The following is a 21438-nucleotide window of genomic DNA, read 5'->3' on the forward strand; positions in this document are numbered from 1 at the left end:
CATCCTGTTCTGAAGGGTCGTTAGCCTAGTGGCAATCATTTCGGCCGTTATGGTTGATACTTGGGATTGGGTTTCGGCCAACGCATCAGCAGTATTGTTGGCCAACTCTTCCAGGGAAGCCGCCAACATTTGTATTTCTGCTCCTGCTCAAGCGGTCCCATACATAGGTATCAAAGTCCAGAGGAGGTGATCTCCTTTGGTTACTTTCCGGGTTACTCGCCTTCCTCCCTGTTTATTCCGAGGTATTTTTGGGGCTCTCTTTAACAGCTTCGTGGGGAATTATATAGGCGAGGTAGCAACAGCCACTCCAGCCTTTCTGGCTTTGAGGCAGTGTTTGAACTGGATGGTCCCAGCACCTATTCCTGTTACATCCGCCACTCCAAACATACTTCTCGCTGGGGATAAATGGGTAGGCCTTTAAGCCACCCACCCAATATGTCCCATTCAATACTTGGGGAATAGTCGTGGCAGTGGCTTGGCTGGTGTAGACACAAGATGATCTTCCTAATCGGAAGGGTGCGGTATCATTCTGATTACAGAAACAAGTGGTATTTACTGCTCCTTTCGGTGGGGAAACTCTCAGGCCATCGATAACACCGAGTTTTCTGGGCTGGTCGAGGGAACCATCCTGCAAAGTTATAATTACCCCTTTCAAATCTCCCAAGTTGTATCATTTGGGCCCGAGTCAAATTGTTGTACGTCGTACACTTCTTTGGTAAGTGGTATTACCGTGAGAGGAATTCCGGATTCCCCATGGTGTGGGATCTCAGCACATACCCAACAGTCGGTATGCCCCTTTAGTTTAGCATAATTCTGACATAAAGCGGTAAAATGATTTTTCCCACCCCCCCCTCTTGGCAGCTAGCACCAATATTATCGTGACAATACAAAGCTGACCGCTCATTTCAGCTCGCAACCCTATCTGTCTATTCTCTAACCCTTTGTATGCCAGGGAGGAGTGAGTCCATGCAACATTTACAATTGTTTTGGGATACAGTTTTTTTTTAACCAATACTTAATAGTCTTTTATCTCAGTCCATTCTTTTTGCTCAGCTTGATTTTCAGAGGGTTGTCTGTAGGATGTGCTTGCCACTCTGCCGGAGGGGAAGGAACGTCCACTGGGCCTTAACACGAGTGTGATGACTCCACCCTTTTTCAGCAGTTCGGATGGCTGTTTCAGTAGTCAGGAGGGTTAGGAACAGTCCCTCCCAGCTTGGGTGCAGTTTGGTATCTTTCCAGGTCTTTATCAGGACCCAATCACCCGGTCGTATCTGATGTACTGCGAACTCAAGTGGAGGTGTCTGGGTCAACAGACCCTTCTTTCTAAGGACAGACAAAGAAGAGCCGAGCGCCACGATATAGTTCTTTAAAAACTTATCATTGAACTCTACAGTTGGTTATTCCCCTTTTCCACCCAAGAAAGGTAATCCAAACATCATCTCATAAGGAGAGAGGCCTATATCACGTCCAGGCGCAGTCCTAATATGTAGCAACGGGATAGGTAAACATTTTGTCCATGGTGATCGAGTCTCTCAGACTAGCTTAGACAATGGCTTCTTTAAGGTTTGATTCATTCGTTCCACCCATCCAGAGGAAGGCAGGTGCCAAGGAGTGTGGAATTCCCAAGAGATCTCTAATCCCGCCATTACTTCTTGTAGGATCTTAGAGGTAAAATGGCTACCTTGGTCTGAATCTATACTTTCCACCACTCCATATCGAGGAATTATATGTTCTAAAAGAGTTTTCACTATCTTCAAAGTAGCTGAGGACATTGGAAATTCCTCCACCTACCCAGTTAGGTGATCCATTAGGACTAATAAGTACTTTTGTTTCCCTACTGGGGTAATTCTGTGTAATCTACCTGTATTCTTTGAAAAGGTTTTACCCCAGGGTTTCTTCCACCTCTTGCCCCCCCCCCTCGTTACTTTCTTATTAATCTTTTGGCAAGTCAGGCATCCTGCGCATACCTGCTTGGCTAATGTATATATCCCTTTACATCCGTACTTCCTTAACACTATGTCACACATGGCTTGGGAGTCCCAGTGACTGCCTTGGTGCAAGGTAGTTAGGATGTTTCTCATAACTGGTTTACTTAATAACTCCCTTCCATCCGGGAGGATCAATCTTCCTTGGGTTACCTTAGCCATCGTTACAGCTACTGCACTATCCTCCACCCCAATTTTTAAGCCCAGCAATATAATTAAATCCCTACCTAATAGATTACTTCCAATGTCAGGAAGTAGTCAATTTAACAGCGGTAGGTTTAAAACTTAGGGATGACTGTGCCGCTCCCGTCTCCACCAAAAATACTGCCTCCTCCCCTTCAGGTCCCACCTTTAAATTTATCAAGGGTTCCCGGTGGGTCTCGGGAGGAAGGAACCCCTGACTCCCCTAATCTTCATCTAAGGTCATTAGGGAAACTGCTTCCCTTTCTCGTGCTAATTCCGGGCATTCCCGTTTAAAATGCCCCACTTTCCCACAATGGTAACACCCTGCCTGTTGCCTCCTTTCTCGGGTATCTGACCCTTGTCTCTCGTGTCCTCCCCTACCCTTCCAGTTATCCCCTGATCCCATTCTCCTTTTTGTGATTTCTTCTACTGTCTCCACCATCATTTTGGCTTTCTGTTTCTGCTTCTCGTCTTCCCTTTTCACATACACTTTCTGTGCCTCACATAACAGTTCTTCCATCTGTCTTTCACTCCATCCATCTGATTTCTGTAATTTGTATGTCCGGCCATAATTTAGTTACAAACTGGACCTTTAAGAGTCCTGTGCTATCGGATTATCGGGATCCATTCCCAAATACTTCTTTGTGGCTTCCTTGAGCCTTTTAAGAAATGCAGAAGGGGTTTTCATCCTTCTCTTGTCGTATTTCAAAGGCCTTAACAAAGTTTTGTGATCGAGGTGCCGCCTCTTTAATTCCTAATATTACCATTTCTCGTAGATCCCGCATTGACTCCCTATCTTCTCTGTCATTATTTTCCCAATGAGGGTCAACATTTGGGAATCTCTGTTCTGCTGGGGCCCCTTCTTCCTCAACTGAGTGCTTCTTTTTCCATTCCTGTAAAGCCGCTCTCCTAATCATACCTCGTTCTTCCCCTGAAAATAACGTTCCTAAAATTGCCATCAGTTCTCCCCAGGTATATAAATTAGGCCCTAGGAATTGCTCTAATTGTTCGGTTAGTCCAACCGGATCCTCAATTAAACTTTTCATTTCCTTTTTAAAGACCCTAACTTCACCGCTAGTTAAGGGAGCGTTTACATATCCGATTGTACCTTCCCCAATCGGAACCTCTCGTAAGGGACATAATTTTCCATTATCTCTGCCCCTCCTCGAGTAATTCTGCCCCCCATGTTCTGCATCTTTTAGTTCAGAGTCCGTTCCCCTTTCTGTGTCTGTACTTCGGGAGCTGTCGGCTTGTTCCGGGGAGTAGTATATGGGGGCGGCAAACACGTTAAGGGATCCCATTGTGGCTTCCCTTTTTCATTCTTTTTTCCTGATTCCTCAGTATTCATGGGATATAATTTTACTCCCGTGCTCCCTATCCAACAAACCGCATATTCTGACTCTTCTTGACTGTATGTTTCTTTCCGATTGACGTATATATTTAGATCTTGGCACAGCCAATCCTCATCGGACCCATATTTGGGCCAAAAAAATATACCAGGCGCCTTAATACTTACTCTAGTCCAAACGAAACAATAGTTTATCATTGTAGTTTATCATTGTAGCCTTATCTTTCTCCCACATCTGGGAGTTGTGTTCCCAATTACCCAACATTTTCCCCAAAGGATTGTCGGGCAGAATATATTCCCCTTTAACGTTATTTACAGATCGATCGTAACCCAGGCAACTCCCCATGCCTCCCATTGTTGCTAATTTAATTAATTTAATGAGGTCCGGTGTCACCTTCTTCCACACCCCCTTCAGGGTCCTGACTAGACACATTACTCGTCCGATTAATCTGACCAATTATATGCTTTTTAAGACTTCAACTGTTCTCCATAAATCACTTTTTTGTAAGGAAAAAGAGATTAGTTAGAAACTGATAGTAAGGCAGTCCTGTAAAAAGACTGGAGTTAACATTTATTTCATAATCTGTAAAATCTTCAACCTTAAAAGAAATCATGTTAAAATTTCCATAGTAGAAATCAGATTCAAAATAGTCCTGGATCTCAAGCTCCAGGGACCAAAGCACAAACATTCAATCACCAACAAACAAATGTGCATTCAAACCGAAGCACAAAAGATTAAACTTTCTACTTGCTGTACAGTGCCCACTCCCTCTCCCACTCCCTCTCCCACTCCCTCTCCCACTCCCTCTCCCACTCCCTCTCCCACTCCCTCTCCCACTCCCTCTCCCACTCCCTCTCCCACTCCCTCTCCCACTCCCTCTCCCACTCCCTCTCCCACTCCCTCTCCCACTCCCTCTCCCACTCCCTCTCCCACTCCCTCTCCCACTCCCTCTCCCACTCCCTCTCCCACTCCCTCTCCCACTCCCTCTCCCGACACTTTGAGCTTCCCGCAACGACTCCTCTAGCTTTTGAATATTTTTCTGGACGTCTGGCCATACGTTAGTTACGATGTGCACCCTCAGTAGCCCTTCAGCTACTAGCCCTTCTGACATGGGCTGTTTTCCATTGCCATATGCTTAATTTTATATATCGCCAATTCCCCGTACTTTCGTACGCCCAACCACCAAGGCAATACTTAAAGGTCTCTTTTCTTACCTTGGTCTGTGCACAGGGTTACCTGGTCATTTCGGTGCGTCCAGTCCCGCGGCAATTCCTGCAGCAAATACCGCTGCCTCCCAGTCGCCCGGATATATCCTTTAAGACCTTTCCCACCCAGGTCTTGTGCACAAGAGTTGCCCGACCGAACCTGCCGCATCTGCCCGCCTTGTTTCCAGGGTCTCCCAGTCCAGATCATACTCGCCCAAACCACGAACGACAAGCTAGGGAGTCGGAGATCACTGAAATCGGCGAGGTGCACCTCCCCCGTCGTCCCAAGAGTGTCGAGCGGTCGGAGTTTTGGATCCCGGAACGAGGCCCCAAAATTGTGAGAAACAGAACTCACTCACAATTCAATCAGCCTGAGACAAAGCCTTGGAAACAAGAACAATTTATTACAGTCTTGCAAGAACTGGATGCGTCTGCAATCAAGCAGAAATGCGCGCAAAAACAGAGCATATTAACATTCTTATTTAGTTTACAAGTTGCGGAATCACGCCTCCCTTTTTCCCATCCTATCATAAGCCGATTACCTCACTTGTTAGTTATTTTCTTGTCTGGCCATCCTGCTGTCCTTGTCTGCATTCTTTGTTCCTTGTTTGTTACAGCTTGTTCTTTTATCCACTTTCTCTTATCATACTATAAGCTAAAACAACATTTCTAATCTCCCACAAAATTGCGCTATGTTTTTAAATACTTTACATGCTACAAATCATTTAGTTTTTCCAGAATAATTTGAATTATTTCATATGTTTAAAAAAACTAGAGTATTTCTACTGTGTACAAGTTAGTCTGTTAACAAAGGAATGATGCAATTTTGTGAAGTAGGTTTAGACAAATTCAGTACACTTTAATATTATATGGTAATGTCACATTTGTGATTTGGGTGCAAAGCTCACACTACAAATTTTGTCTTTTGAGTTTCACCAGAGATAATTGTACAGCTTCAAATGGGAGTTTCTTATTCACATGGTCATCATGTAGCTATAGATAATCTGCATATGGATTTTCCAAGTCAGTATTCAAGCTGAATTTGTCTTGTTTTCACTACACCCATTCATTCAAACTCATTTGCAGCTTTGTGCTATGCACTTCTCTGAAGCAGAGATGTTTCCTGGCTGTAGCAGCTTTCTGGAATATGCATCTCTGACCGTGTGCTGCAGCAAGTACGTAATTGAATAATACAGCTAAACGTTTTCAAAACCTACAAAATTTTATTAACAAAATTGTGCTGGTATATCTGCATGGAAATAAATGAATTTGTTGATTACATTAAAATTGCTGTCTGGAAATTATTGGAATTACTTTCTTTTGGCCTTCATCAAATCTTGATACATCAATAATTTTCTTTCGAGATTATGAGGCTTCTTATAATAGCAGAAAGAAAGTATTTTATGTTGGTTAACATCAGCTGAATCCAATTTGTAGATTTAAGGCTTATTTGACATAGTTTGGGTTGAAATGAGAACACAGTATTCATAGCTTCAGGTCAACGTTAAAGATCCCGTAGCATCTTTTAAAAGAAGGAGAGAATTTCTCAAGTATTCTAGCTACTTGTCTTTTCTTAAACAGCATGAAAAACAGCAAGATGAATCACCTATTCCAAGTCTGCGTAGATAATAGTAACTATAGCAGTGTTAACAGGAAAAGTATACCAAGGTGCTACAAAACTAATCAAAATGAAATGGATTCCGACAAAACGAAGTAAATATTAATAAAGGTGACTAAAAGTTTGGTTGAGAAGGTTCATTTCACAAAAGACTTTAAAGGAGAAGTGGAAGTATAAGACAGAAATGATTTGAACGATAATTCCAGATTGTGGGTTTGGGCATCACCAGTGTTGGGAAGAAAATGGGATGTGGCGAAACAATTTTACCAGAACTTTCAATACAGTTGAAGATTGAAAGACCGACAAAATGGCATGGAAAGAATTTGTATGGTATACCTGATGTCTTGCTGCTGCAAAATCATTTTGCCAGCTGTAGAAAAGCTGACAGAATAGCTAACTGCTCAGAAGCCAAATGAACCTGTTTGGTGGACCATTAAGGACCTAATTCTTCACAGGCATTTTGCCAATGTTGGAAAAGCCTATGGCCACAACCAGCTTAAAGACTGGAGGTCTCCCTTCGGGCTCTCGGGTTCAGGCTTCCATTGTAGGCCACTCCAAGGCACACTGAGGTGCCTCCCCAATCCCCTTTCACCCCAACCTATGGCTACCCTCAGTAAGCCCTCAATCTCCACTCCACACATTTTTTGATGGAACTCGCTAGTGTAACCTTTCCCTGAACACACTGCATCCTCATCGTACAGGTGCAGTTTCAGCAATGGCACTGCTGAGTTTCTCGTTCTCTTAATTGCACTGGCAACTCATTGAGCTGTTGACTTTTGTAAAACAGCCAGCAACAAAAATGTAGCTGTGGGTCCCACAACTGGCAAAAGTAGAGAGGGAAGGAGGGTATGCTGTATCTCTGGAGAAAGATCTTCTTTTCCATATCGATGCCTGCAAATGATTGTGTGACCTTTCTACATACCATCATTCAGGACACCCAATCCTGGCTGAAAGCAACAAATATTGTCAATACAATTGTCTCCACAGAAGACTGACACACACACACAGAGGGCAGATGAAGCTATGACAGACCTACATTTCTAACATTAGTTGCTGTTTTCACAGATTTTTAAAGGTCTCAAGTCTTTTGGTGGATGATTGGATACTTGAGTGAGTGGGTAGTTAGATGATGGGGTGGTTGGTTCAGGTCAGTTGGGCAGGAATGGCAGTTGTCTTTTGGGGTGCTGTTTAGGTCAATTCACGGGTATAGTCATATGGGGTTGCTGCTTGGAAGAGGTAATCATGCAGGCAGTTGTCAGGTCAAGTAAGGACAGTAGTCAGATAAGGTCAGTGGAATAGTTATTTGCAGTGGGATATGGTCAGATGGGGTTATTTCTGAAGGGAGGAAGGATAGTTGAATTAGTCAAGGGTTTTTGGTTTGATGGGTTAATTGGTTGGGGTATGATCTTTTTGGCACGCTGTAAACTAGAATCTACCAAATCTGAAAATGACTTTTTTATCCTGAATTTGTTTCCTTCTCATGAGCTCAACCTCTTTCCTTATTAATATTATTACCCAAAACCTGAATCTTTGCAGCATTGTATACCTCTTCTTTCAATTTAATACCTCCTTAATTTCTGTAAACAATCAAGAATGGTTCATTGCTCTTAGTCTTTACACAGTCTGTTCTTTTCTCCCTTTCTAAAGATAAAGAAAAAGGTTTGTTCAATAAAGAATGACAGAAGAGATGCGTGTTCGGGGCTGAGACAGGGAAACCGTGCTGGAGGTTTATCTAGGTGGGAAGGACAAATTCTGTGAAACCAAAATAAATTTCAATGATATTCTTTGTAAATCGTGCTTTCAGACATGTTAGAGATTCAATAAGAGGTTAGTTTTTATATTATGTCAGTGCAGTTAGAACTATCTATCTCAGTCTTAAACTTGTACTCTTGAAATCCTCTAGATAAATAACAAGACAATCAGTGTATGCATGGTGTACCATAGCTTTAATGAGCAAATATCTCGTGACATTTCTGAAATATGAGATAAGCCAATTATGTATAAATACCTGAGTTGTTTTTCATTTAATAATGAATATTGGGTATCTCAGCCAATATCAGTTTTTATATTGTCTAGACGTTTCACAGTAATGATTAGTGGACTCAGTGTAACCACTATTCAAGTTTCCAAACAGATGGAAAAGTTTTCAAACATTTTTCTTTTTGAGATTTACTTCTCCGATGACGAGTTGCACTTCACACAACAATGAAGAGTTTACTTCCCATCTCTGCTATTTGAAGATCTTACTTTCTCAAGTATTTTAATGTGTAATTAATGTTGAAGGGAGTCAATTTTGACTTAATGCAATTGAGCCTGTTGCTGTCCTGTTATTGCCAATTCTTGCAGGACCACATAGCTCAGAACTTGATATCACAAATTTATGGGAGTCCATCCACATTTTATATGTGTATTCATATCTTTATGCTGCATAAATGGTGCAGCACAATTCTTTCTTGTAATATTGATGCAAAGTCAATTATTACATTTTGATAATTTGGTGAAAATTGGCAGTTTGTATTTGTGGTGAGAACAAGTTAACACAGTCATCTTGTACATTTATGGTTTATTTATACAAAATGAATAGACATTCTTGGAAAAATAATCGTCAAATGAGTTAATGTGGATTGTTAGCAGAACTTGGCAGACTAGGAAAGTCCAAAATTCAGTTCTAGATAGGGTGTCTATTGTTCTACTTTATATTAATTGATGGGACTGGGTCAGGATTCATTGGCAATTTCAGATGGGCAATGAGAAGGTGGTGGTGAGCTGCCTTTTTGAATCACTCCAGAGTATTCAAAAGTAAGTTACATAACATTGGCCCAGCAACAATATAGAAATTGTGACCTAATTTCAAGACAGAATGATGTGTGGTTTTAGAAGGGAACTTGTAGGAGGTAGTCTTCCATGATCTGCTGTCCTTTTCAAATAATGGGGACTTAAACCCAAATGTAGAGGAGAAGTGTTTTTGTTTTCCACAGTGTAGAAACATTGCTTGGTTGCTGAATAATATCACAGGCATTTTTTGTGCAATTTAAATATCATGAGCTGCTTAACTCCTCCATAGTGAAGGAGAACATGACAAACTACTGCAAGTCTTAGATATGGGGAGGCGATGGCCTAGCAGTATTATCGCTGGACTGTAAATCCAGCGACCCAGGTAATTTTCAACCCAGGTCCTAATACTGCCAAAGCAAATGTTGGAATTTGATCCCAGTGTAAAATCTGAAATAAAGAGTCTAATTATAACATTGTCAATTGTCATAACAACCCATCTGAGTTCACTAATGTCTAAGGAAACTGCTATTCTCACCTGGTCTACATGCACCTCCAGGTGAATTAGGCATGTACAATAAATATGGCCTAGACAGCGATACCCTCTTCCTGTGAATGACTTGAACTAATATTCACATCAAACAAGTGCCATTGGTGGTTATTACTAAAAATAAAAATTCCAATTACCTTCTTCCAATTTTAACCTCACTCACTACTGATGAGACACTTAGCGAGATTAGTCATGTCATATAGGAAAAGAATGAGTATTCTAAGGGCTTATGTAACAGCGAATGCAACATCATACACCAACTCGGCATCATTCCATATAAAATACATTGCATGATTGTGGACCCTTCCCCAACATTGTACTCAACATCGTACCCCTTCTATCACCCACACAAGACGGCAGTACATGAGCATTTACATATACATTGCATTAAAGGTAATTTGACTGCAATTGCCTTGCCAAGAAAGCCGGAACAATAATGATATGAGACTTAGACAAACATCTATTATCATCTTAGGGCAACATCCTGAGGCAAAATAAATGTTATAAACACTAAGTCTTTGACTTTGATTTAGGCTCTGTTACAAGGTGTAGTTGCACTGCAGCTAAGAGAGTTGATTACAACAGTTGAAAGAAAAGTAAAAGAAAAATGTATTTCATATTGGAATGGAATCAAATTTTCTCTTGGGTGCACTATCCCAAAACCAATGAACATGTGTGTGATAAAGCTTTTAGCAGTGTTAAATGAAAAAAAAGCATGAGCTGTTTGTTACCAGTGGGTGTGTAAACGTTCGACATTCGGTGCTTTCTAGATGCTGTCTTTGCAAGTTTCATAACTTCCTAAGTAACGTTGCAATAGTGCACAGATCAATTCAAAAGAATAGAAGTAATTCTACATCTGTGATGGGGATTCACAATGTTTTGTGTATTATATAACAAACTACCTTGATAGTGTGTAACATGTTTTTTCAATTCAGCTTCTTGATGTCGTTTCTTACCTTGCAAATCGAAACATGAGACTTCTCGTACTTGGACGTAAGCATATGCTGAGAGGAACACGTAGCTGGAACAAAGGTCATATGGCTGACATACAGAAGTATGCTGACTGCTTCTTCACAGAAAATATGTAAGTTGAAGGAGGATTTTTCATGTAATAAGCAAATAAGAAAGCTCACGTCAATGCTTTCATTGCCATTTTTTGAAAAAATGAATACTTTTGACAGGAAAGAAGGGTAGAGAATAATCGTTTGGATCCTTCAAGCCTACCTCATCTGGATATGATATAGCTACAGATTTATAGGATCATCACATGGGAGAGGAACAGACCATAGTAAAACTACTCCAGTTGTACATTGTGACTTAGTATCATTCTCCTGCCTTTTTCTCATACACGTGTACATTATTTCTACTTAAATAATTATCAAATGCCCACATGAATGCCTCAATTGAACTTAATTACCCTTAACAATATACCTAATAGCAAATGTACAATACTGTGTTGATGTGATATAAATTACATTGTAATTTTTTCTTAATCTAAAAGTTAATTATGCCCTCCTATGGCAGCATGGTGGCACAGTGGTTAGCACTGCTGCCTCACAGCGCCAGAAACCCGAGTTCAGTTCCCATCTTGGGCAACTGTGTGTGGAGTTTGCACATTCTCCCCGTGTCTGCGTGGGTTTCCTCCCACAGTCCAAAGATGTGCAGGTCAGGTGAATTGGCCATGCAAAATTGCCTATAATGTTAGGTGAAGGGGTAAATGTAGGAGAATGGGTCTGGGTGGGTTGCTCTTTGGAGGGTCGGTGTGAACTTGTTGGGCCGAAGGGCCTGTTTCCTCACTGTAGATAATCTAATCTAATCTAATGTGCAGCATCAGTCATAACACAGCCTTATCAAATTCTACCTGTGACTAGGCACAGTTCGCCCACTCCCAAGCAATGTTTACAATCCTTTAACAACAAGATTTCAGTCAATTTTATCTCCCACCTGTAAAGTCAGCATAATGTTTTATAACTAATATCTAAAAAGAGACATGAGTTACTGTACCATTGAGGCAGCTAAGTAATTTGAATTCAATGAAATTAAATAAAGTCTGTAATTAAAGGTTAGTATCAATAATGGTGATAACAAGCTATCATTATTAAAAAGTTCCATTTAGTTGACCTGAGGAAAGAAGACCCACCATCCTTATCTGGTCGGGATGATTCAAAATCTACAGCGATCAGTTGACTCTTAACTGCCCTTTGAAGTAACGTAGCAAGCCACTGGCTGATATTCAGAATGCTGACTCACCATCATTATTAGATTACTTTACAATGTGGAAACAGGCCCTTTGGCCCAACAATGCCACACCGACCCGCCGAAGCGCAAACCACCCATACCCCTACATTTACCCCTTACCTAACACTACGGACAATTTAGCATGGCCAATTCACCTGACCTGCACATCTTTGGACTGTGGGAGGAAACCGGAGCACCCGGAGGAAACCCACACAGACACGGGGAGAATGTGCAAACTCCACACAGTCAGTCGCCTGTGGCGGGAAAATGAACCCAGGTCTCTGGCGCTGTGAGGCAGCAGTGCTAACCACTGTGCCACCGTGCCGCCCAAGAGTAATTAAGATGAAGAGTATGTGTTGGCTTTTTCAGTGATGTTAAAATGTGATTTTGTTTTAAATATACTGAATAGTTTTCTTGAGTGCTTTCCTTAGTATGTTTAATAAGGAAATAATTGTAAACAGTGTTACTAAATAATTTTGCCTTCCCACCCTCTAAATTTGGCATCCCATTATCAAAACAAATATTGAGTGGGCACTTACCAACTGCTATGATTAAAAAAGAAATCATAATCTGATTTTCTTGCATTCTGATTGGAGGTGGTCATTTCATAACAGATGACATAAACCAATTTTCCATCAAGCAATATTTCCAATTTTGCTGTAGTTATATTTTTAGCAACAAATACGATCAAGGATGGAGTTTATGCAAAATTAATAGCTCTTAAGTTAAATACGTGTATAAGTTGGAACAAAATAAATGTATTAATGACACAGTATTGGTTGGTGAGTAAGATCTTATAGCCATTAGGGAGATATGTCTACAAGGAGGTCAAAACTATAAATTAAATAAACAGGAGTATGTGACTTTTCAAAATGACAAGGAGAAAGGAAAGTGTGTTGGGTGGCTGTGTTAATACAGTCATCCGTCCGTATCTGCAATGTTTCTGTTCCTGAGTACTCACTCAAATGATAAAATTCACAATTGTGAAGCTCATTAAAAGTAGGTTAAAGTTGTTAAAAGATTCATAGATATGTGATTTTTGCCCACGGGTGTTGATTTTGTTAATACTTTGGTACTTATTCTTGGAGAAGATAGGCAAATTCGTGATTTTGCAGAGGATTTATTATACGAGATGGAATAAGTACAATAGCAAGAAATTATCTTGGATCAGATGATGTAGTATCCACATGGATATAGTAAGAATAGGGAAGAAGACATTGGTGGGAATGATCTATAGGCCTTCTAACAGAAACTGTACTGTAGGACAGAGAATGAAGCATGAGATAATGAGGACATGTAAAATAAGTCAGTACACTAATCATGGATGATTTTAATCTTTATTTAGATTAGGCAAAGGTATCGACGGGAAAGAACTCAGTGTTTCCTGGAACAAATTGTTGTGGATTCAACCAGGGATCAGGCTATTTACACAATACAAGATCCTAACGAGGCAGTTTTAATAAATGGTCTCAGAGTAAGAGAATTGAATTGATTGTCACATGTACCAAGGCACAGTGAAAAGCTTTCTCTTGTGAGCAATACAGGCAGATCACAGAGTTAAGTAGCATAGATAGTAAATAATAGGTAGACAGCAGCAAAAGCAAAAACATAGGTACATGCGAATGTTAAGAATTTGAGAGTCCATTCAGTATTCTAACAACAGTAGGATAGAAACTGTTATGAAACTGGCTGGTGCATGTGTTTAGGCTTCTGTGCCTTCTCTCCGATGGTAGAGGTTGTAGAAAAGCATTGCCAGGATGGGATGGATCTTTGAGAATGCTGGCGGCCTTTCCTTGATAGCAGGCCTGGTGGATGGATTCTATAGATAGGAGGTTGGCCTTTGTGATTGTCCAGGCCAAGTTCACCACTCTCTGTTACCGTTTCTAATCTTGAATGGTACAGTTGCCATGCCAGGTAGTGATAGATCCAGACACAATGCTCTCAATGTTGCTCCTATAAAAGTTGGCAAGAGTATTCGCTGTCATGCCAAATTTCCTCAGCTGCCTGAGGAAGAAGAGACGTTGTTGGGCCTTTGTAACCAGTCCGTCCACATGAAGAGTCCAAGAAAGCTTGTTGTGGATGACCATTCCAGGGAGCTTGACACTCTCCACTCGTTCCACCTGTGTGCTGTTAATGTGTAGGGGGGCATGAGTAACATCCCGCTGAAAATCAATAATGAGTTCCTTGGTTTTGCCAGCATTGAGAGCTAGGTTGTTCTCAGTGCACCATATTTCCAGGTCTTCCACCTCCCATCTGTAGTCTGTTTGGTTGCCATCTGAGTTTCAACAGACTATGATGGTGTCATCAACGAACTTGTAAGTGGCATTAAATTAGATTACATTACAGTGTGGAAACAGGCCCTTCGGCCCAACAAGTCCACACCGACCCGCCGAAGCGAACTCACCCATACCCCTACATTTACCCCTTACCTAACACTACGGGCAATTTAGTATGGCCAATTCACCTGACCTGCACATCTTTGGACTGTGGGAGGAAACCGGAGCACCCGGAGGAAACCCACGCAGACACGGGGAGAACGTGCAAACTCCACACAGTCAGTCGCCTGAGGCGGGAATTGAACCCGGGTCTCTGGCGCTGTGAGGCAACAGTGCTAACCACTGTGCCACCGTGCCGCCCCATTAGTCGGGTATTTGGAGATTCCCTTGGGAACAGTGACCATAATATGATAGAATTTGCATTCAGTTTGATCGTGAGAAATTTGGGTCAGAAACAATTGTGCTAAACTGAAATAAAAGTAATTATGTAGGAGTGAATGTTAAGTTGACTGGAGTAGACTCTAAAAGGATAAAACTATTTAGGGTCAATGGCATACCTTTAAGAAAATAGTTCATGATTCACCCTAAAGGTGTACCCTCGTGAGAAATAAAGCACTCTCAAAAGAGGACAAACTGACCACAGTTAACCAAGGAAGTTAAGTATACTATCAAATGGACAACATGGCAAAAACATTAGGTAAGAATGCAATTGGTGAGAATGACACAAGAGTCTATAGAGGGATATAGACAGTTTAAGTGAGTGGATAAAAACCTGGCAGTTGGAATATAATGTGGGAAAATATGCATTTTAGCAGGAAAAACGTAAGAGCTGCTGAATATTATTTAAATAAGGAAAGAATACAGAATGCTGCAGCACACAGGGATTTGTGGCTGCTTGTGCAAGAAGAACAAAAAGCTAGCATATAAATTCTGCAGGTAACAGAATGCAAATCAAGTATCACCCTTTATTTCAAAGGGAATGAAGCATTAAAATATGGAGGTCATGCCGATAAAAGGCACGAATCGGACGATATCTGGAATACAGTGAGTAGTTTTGGCCTCCTGAACTAAAACATATATACCGCATTGGAGGCAGTCCAGGAAAGGTTGAAAAATGTATTGCTGGAAAAGCGCAGCAGGTCAGGCAGCATTCAAGGAGCAGGAGAATCGACGTTTCGGGCATAAGCCCTGAAGATTCCAGCATCTGCAGTCCTCACTTTCTCCTAGTCCAGGAAAGGTTCACGGGGTTGATTTGTTTATGGAGAGATTTTCTTATGAGGACAGATTGAGTTGGTTGGGCTTGTTCTTAATGGAGTTTAGAATGAGATTATCGAAATATATTAGATTGACAAGGTAGATGCAAATAGTTTGTTTCTCCTTTTGGGAGATTGTAGAAACAGAGGGCATAATCTCAGAGTAAGGGAGCACCCATTTAAGAATGAGATCAAAAGTATTCTTTCCTCTGAGGGAATCTGTGGAATTCTTTGCTGGCCAGTGGTGTCAACACTGAGTTGTTAAGTATATTAAAGGCTAAGGGAGACAGATTTTTAATCAGGGAGAGAATTGAGAATTATGGGAGTAAGGCAGGAAATGTGACGATTATCAGATTAGCTGTGATCTCATTGAATAGCGAAGCAGACTCCACTGCCAAATAGTCTGCTTGTGCTCCTATGTCTTATGATATTCTCTTCTTTGTAACCTAAGGTCTGTGTCCTCCTTTTAACAAATAAAGGTATGTTTTTTTCTCTTTTGTGACACAACCTCCTCTTCCTCCTCCTTCTCACTTTATCGTTTTTCCATTTTATTTGGAGTCACCACAATGTTAGATGATCAAACTCTGCCACCTCTTCCTGTCAGCCATTCATTCTTTTTTCAGTTCTGATGATTTTTTTTCCGGTACATTCTTCATTGGGTCTTAAATCATCCTCATCCTCTTCCTGTCACTTGCCTTACCATATGTCCTGTCTCTACAATATTTGACCACACCATTTCAATCCCTTCATGACGACTGTCTTCACTGCTGCCACAATGTTCATTAATCTCCTGATTTTGTTCTTTCTCATCACTCCACACCACCTCACTATTCAATATCTCATTAGTATCCAGTCATTGTTCCTCTCTCCTTAATGTTACCCAGATTTCTGTATTACACAACAGTTCCAAAACTGTAGATTCTTCCTTTCTCTTACTTTTACTTTCTATTACTTTTTTATATGCTTTCTTACTTCATAATACCCCATTGCATTACTTCCAATCACTGCAACCACATTTAATCTGTTGCCTAATTTCCACTTTCATCCTGTGGCACCACTGACTCTAGGTACTTTAAACTACTGATTTTCTCCAAATCTGCACCCATAAACTTATTCCTTCACCCTAATCTTCTTCCCTAAGCTTTTATGATAAAACATATTCTTTTAAGTCATCTGAATTCTTTTAACTACACTTGCATCCAACTAAGTTTTAAGAGATATTTATATTTTATTAAGGAATTATGTGCTCTGTCCACTATTTATTTCTGATACTCTCTTCAATAGCATAAAAATATTTCAAAGAAATTTGTTAGCTTTGGGCTAGGGACCAGTAACTTTAATTTTAAAGTTGACAAAGTGAGAGATCCAGGAGATATACCAACAGAATAAAGCCACAAGATTCCATGGATTTGAACAAATCACAATAGACTTTAATTGACAGTGTGAAAACACAAATACAGCATCTATTCTAGCACCCAGAATTAAGCGTGTTATTTATGTGGGTAATGAAGTGATCAAATGCCCCACCGCATACATCAAATTGCAGATATACTCAAGACAGATCCCACGGACTTCTCAGCAATTCCCCTCGTTTTTAATGGTGTGATAAGTCAGCAAGTCTCATTAGACATCACAAGAGTTCATCATTTTTCACTTTTACCAATCTGGTTTTGATCCTCCCTGTCAAGAACTTCTCAACTAATAGATTGAGGAAAGGGAGTTCATTTGATTCTATTTCAATGATAAATTTGAGCACAAGATAGAGTTTATTGAGGTTTGCAAGCAAATTATTTGATCTGTCACAGACTTCCTCAATATCTGCTGCCATTCTGGTTAATTTTTTGAGACTGTTTTCCCATGGACTGTGAAACTGCATCGCTATACTTACTCACAAATATGATTCATGCTCTTCTCGAATGGCTTGCTTCACTGAGTCAGACCTGCACCTGGGTTTTTCCCCAACAAACTCTAATCTTGTTCTGTTTCATCAGCAAATACTGCTTTCAATACCCACCCTCTCAGCTGAAGAGAAATATGCAGAAATTGATAGACAGCTGATGTCCAACAGCGCAAAGCCACCATTTGCTGTTGTGTCCTCACTGAGGCCACTAGACTGAATGTCTGTATTTCAAATACCTTCCTGGCAGTATAGAGTCATAGAGATGTACAGCATGGAAACAGACCCTTCGGTCCAACCTGTCCGTGCCCACCAGATATCCCAACCCAATCTAGTCCCACCTGCCAGCACCCGGCCCATATCCCTCCAAGCCCTTCCTATTCATATACCCATCCAAATGCCTCTTAAATGTTGCAAGTGTACTAGCCTCCACTACTTCCTCTGGCAGCTCATTCCATACACGTACCACCCTCTGCATGAAAAAGTTGTCCCTTAGGTCTCTTTTATATCTTTCCCCTCTCACCCTAAACCTATGCCCTCTAGTTCTGGACTCCTCCACCCCAGGGAAAAGACTTTGTCTATTTATCCTATCCATGCTCTTCATAATTTTGTAAACCTCTATAAGATCACCCATCAGCCTCCGACGCTTCAGGGAAAACAGCCCCATGCCTATTCAGCCTCTCCATATAGCTCAAATCCTCCAACCCTGGCAACATACTTGTAAATCTTTTCTGCATCCTTTCAAGTTTCACAACATCTTTCCGATAAAAAGGAGACCAGAATTGCACGCAATATTCCAGCAGTGGCCTAACAAATGTCCTGTACAGCCACAACCCCTAGGACCTTACCATTAAGTGCTGCTAAGATTTGCTTTCCCTCGCATTTATCTGAATTAAACTCCATCTGCCACTTCTCAGCCCATTGGCCCATCTGGTCAAGATCCTGTTGTAATCTGAGGTAACCCTCTTTGCTGTCTACTACACCCCCAATTTTGGTGTCAGCTGCAAACTTACTAACTGTACCTCTTATGCTCGCATCCAAATCATTTATGTAAATGGCAAAAAGTCGAGGACCCAGCACCAATCATTGTGGCACTCCACTGGTCACAGGTCCCAGTCTGAAAATCAACCCTCTACCACCACCCTCTGTCTTCTACCTTCGAGGCAGTTCTGTATCCAAATGGCTAGTTCTCCCAGTATTCCATGAGATCTAACCTTGCTAATCAGTCTCCCATGGGGAACCTTGTCGAACGCCTTACTGAAGTCCATGTAGATCACATCTACTGCTCTGCCCTCATCAATCCTCTTTGTTGCTTCTTCAAAAAAAACTCAGTCACTGTCAATAATAGCAGCACTCCTAATATGGAGTTTCTCTATCTATTTATCTTTCTCTTTCTCTCCCTCTCTCCTTCTCCCCCCTCTGTGCCTCTCTCTGACCCCCTTAATCACAGCCTGTAATCTTTGGACTCCTCTAGCTCATTCTCTCACATTCTCTCTCTCGCTCTGTCTCTCACTCTGTTTCTCCCTTTCTCTATGTATCCCCCCCTGTCTCTCTCTCTTTCTCTGTCTATGTCTCACTTGCTCCAGGATTCAATGTTGCCACCTCAGAAATCTTGAAATTATCTGTTCCATAAACGTTACTAGGTTGATTAATTGCTTGGTGGTACAGAATTTAAGCATTGCCAAAAGGAGACAAACAGTTGAATCCACAACTGCCTTAAGTAATTTATTTATACAGCTTAATAAGCTCCATCGTGTGCTCAAATATACCATTTGAAATTGATATATTAAATGTGCTCTCCCTTTCCTCAATGTCTATCAGTTGTGAAGTCAGCCAATGGATTCTCTACTGCTATTTATTTAATGCCAGTGATAATTGGTCAGTCCATACATTAGGATTCCTATGTTCCACATGCTACAAGATCAATCTTATTGACAGTCTCCTACACTGCCTTACAGAGCCAGAAGGCTGTGTGGAGTTCCCATGTCTACACGCTCAAGTTTCCTGCCAGAGTCCAAAGATGTGCAGGTTAGATGGATTAGCCATGCTAAATAGTGTCCCGATATGTGTACACTAGTCGTGGTAAATGTGCAGTTATGGGGTACAGCAGGGTCCTAGGTCTGGGTGAGAAACTCCTTGGAGGTCAGTGTGAACTCGATGAGCTGAATGGTCTCCTTCTGCATAGTAGGGATTCTATGATTCTTGAATAGGAACCTAGCCATCTGCTCGCCATGTTAGCTTGACACTGAGATAGGGCATATGAAAGCCTCTCTTGTGTGATAATGGATACCTTGATCATTTGCTCTGTATTGTGATAACTCAGGAAAAGGCCCAAGTCCACTATATTTGGAGCTGAGCAGTACCCAAGTCCACCTCAGGTAACCTGGAAGGGCAAGGTGTCTTAAAAACCTGAACAACAAATATAGCTAGCTATCTCACTATTCTACTATATGTAGTAAATCCACAAGTGTTTTTTCTCAACTGAGATAGGTAGAGACAGAGAGAGACTCCACGTTAGAACTGCTGCTGTAAGAATGCTACCGTCAAGCCAAAAAGACACTTTGCCTACCACGTAAATAAGTAATAAGTTGTACAAGTTTCACTGCTAATGTGATGTCAGATATATGGGTCATACATCCTAATGATTGGCAGATAATTTCAAACATCCCAGTGAAAATTTGCTAGTCATGCTCTTCCAGCTTATATTTGCAAGATGTATCCACTGTTAGATGTAGATCCATTATTGAAAATAATTTATTAAATAATCCAGACTGTACCAAAAATTACGCCAGAAATGAATATAAGCTCATTGTTTGTGTTCTCAGTGTGATGTTAGAAGCTACTCATTAACATTTGTATTTCATGTTTTAGATAGGCAAAATAATGTTTTATAAAAAAGCAGGTTATAGAGACAGCCAATTTCTCTTGCATCCCCATGGCAAAACCATGACCAGTCAGAATCTACTTGTCTGGTCTGAGAATTAAGATTGACAATTAATTGGACTTGCAATCCAATATGCTCTAACCAATTAACATCCTCTTCCAATATTTTGCAAAATGTTGCCACTTTTTCAAGTCTGTTGCATGTGTCTTAGTTCTCATAGGTGCAATCTCAAGCTTTTTTTGTCTCAGATTAGCAATGGGTTCATGCCATAGATTATTGACTTGTTCTATAAAAAGTGGATCAAATAGAGAATTTCAGCACATTGAAAAAGACTCTTAATTTGCTTAGTGTTACAATTAGCATGTTTCAGAAAATAATTGTGTACCAAAGAAATTTAATAGGGTACAAATGCAGTGCAGCAGATGGCACTATTTGGATAGCCCTTACATACAGCTAGCATAGGATGATGAGCAAAATAGTTTCTTTCAATGAATTTTAGAATTTATACATAGAAAGATGGGAATGTTGTCACTTTTTAAAAGCCCCCTACTTGCCGTCTTACTCATAAACATCTACAATGTCCTAGTAAGTCGACAATTTAAATTTTAAAACCCTGTAATTCTTGCATATAATGGATAACTTGTTGAAATTAAAATGGTGAATGACTTTTCGATTCACAGTATTATTGATGACTGTATTTTGGTCCATTGGTGATTATTATCCGGGGCAAGGATACAAATAATACAAGAAAGAGAAATAAAAATGCAAATCCTTTTCATATGTCCTTACTCAGCAGTTCTCGTATGAATAAAAAGGCTAGGTTGTTACTTATTTAGATCTGCTGTAGATATCTGGTTAAGTTTAGTGTTGTAATTCATTTCCTAAGTCCTATGATTAATTTTTACTCCAACTACCCAGAGGGGACTTCCTCTGCTTATTATAGCAGTGAGATCATTTAGGTGTGACAATAAAACTATCGTATGATTTAGACTGGATCTGAATTTCATAAGCATACGTACACTTTTTAATCTCTCTCTAAAGACAGATCAGTATGATTTAAGTGATGTGTTGTTTGCTCCAATTTATAAGATACTTTTGTTAAGCTTATTGAACACAGAGCATGATAAAGGTTGTTAGGCAGGCTCTTGTGGCATAGGGGTAGTTCCCCTAACTCTGAGCTAAGGGGTTTAGAGGAATAGGAGTATGATTACAGGCAGTGATTATGGAT

General features: G+C 40.6%; 1 protein-coding gene across 3 annotated transcripts in view; it reads left to right on the forward strand.

Moving 5' to 3' along the window:
- Positions 1-21438, forward strand: part of LOC122553667 (protein only RNase P catalytic subunit) — a 79579-nt gene that overhangs the window by 50971 nt on the left and 7170 nt on the right. For all 3 annotated transcript variants that reach the window (XM_043697812.1, XM_043697813.1, XM_043697814.1), the window contains one exon: positions 10598-10746. In XM_043697812.1, the coding sequence (XP_043553747.1) occupies positions 10598-10746 (149 nt within the window). The remainder of the gene's footprint in view (positions 1-10597; positions 10747-21438) is intronic.

Source organism: Chiloscyllium plagiosum, chromosome 10 (genome assembly GCF_004010195.1).
Source record: "Chiloscyllium plagiosum isolate BGI_BamShark_2017 chromosome 10, ASM401019v2, whole genome shotgun sequence".
Classification (NCBI taxonomy): Eukaryota; Metazoa; Chordata; class Chondrichthyes; order Orectolobiformes; family Hemiscylliidae; genus Chiloscyllium; species Chiloscyllium plagiosum.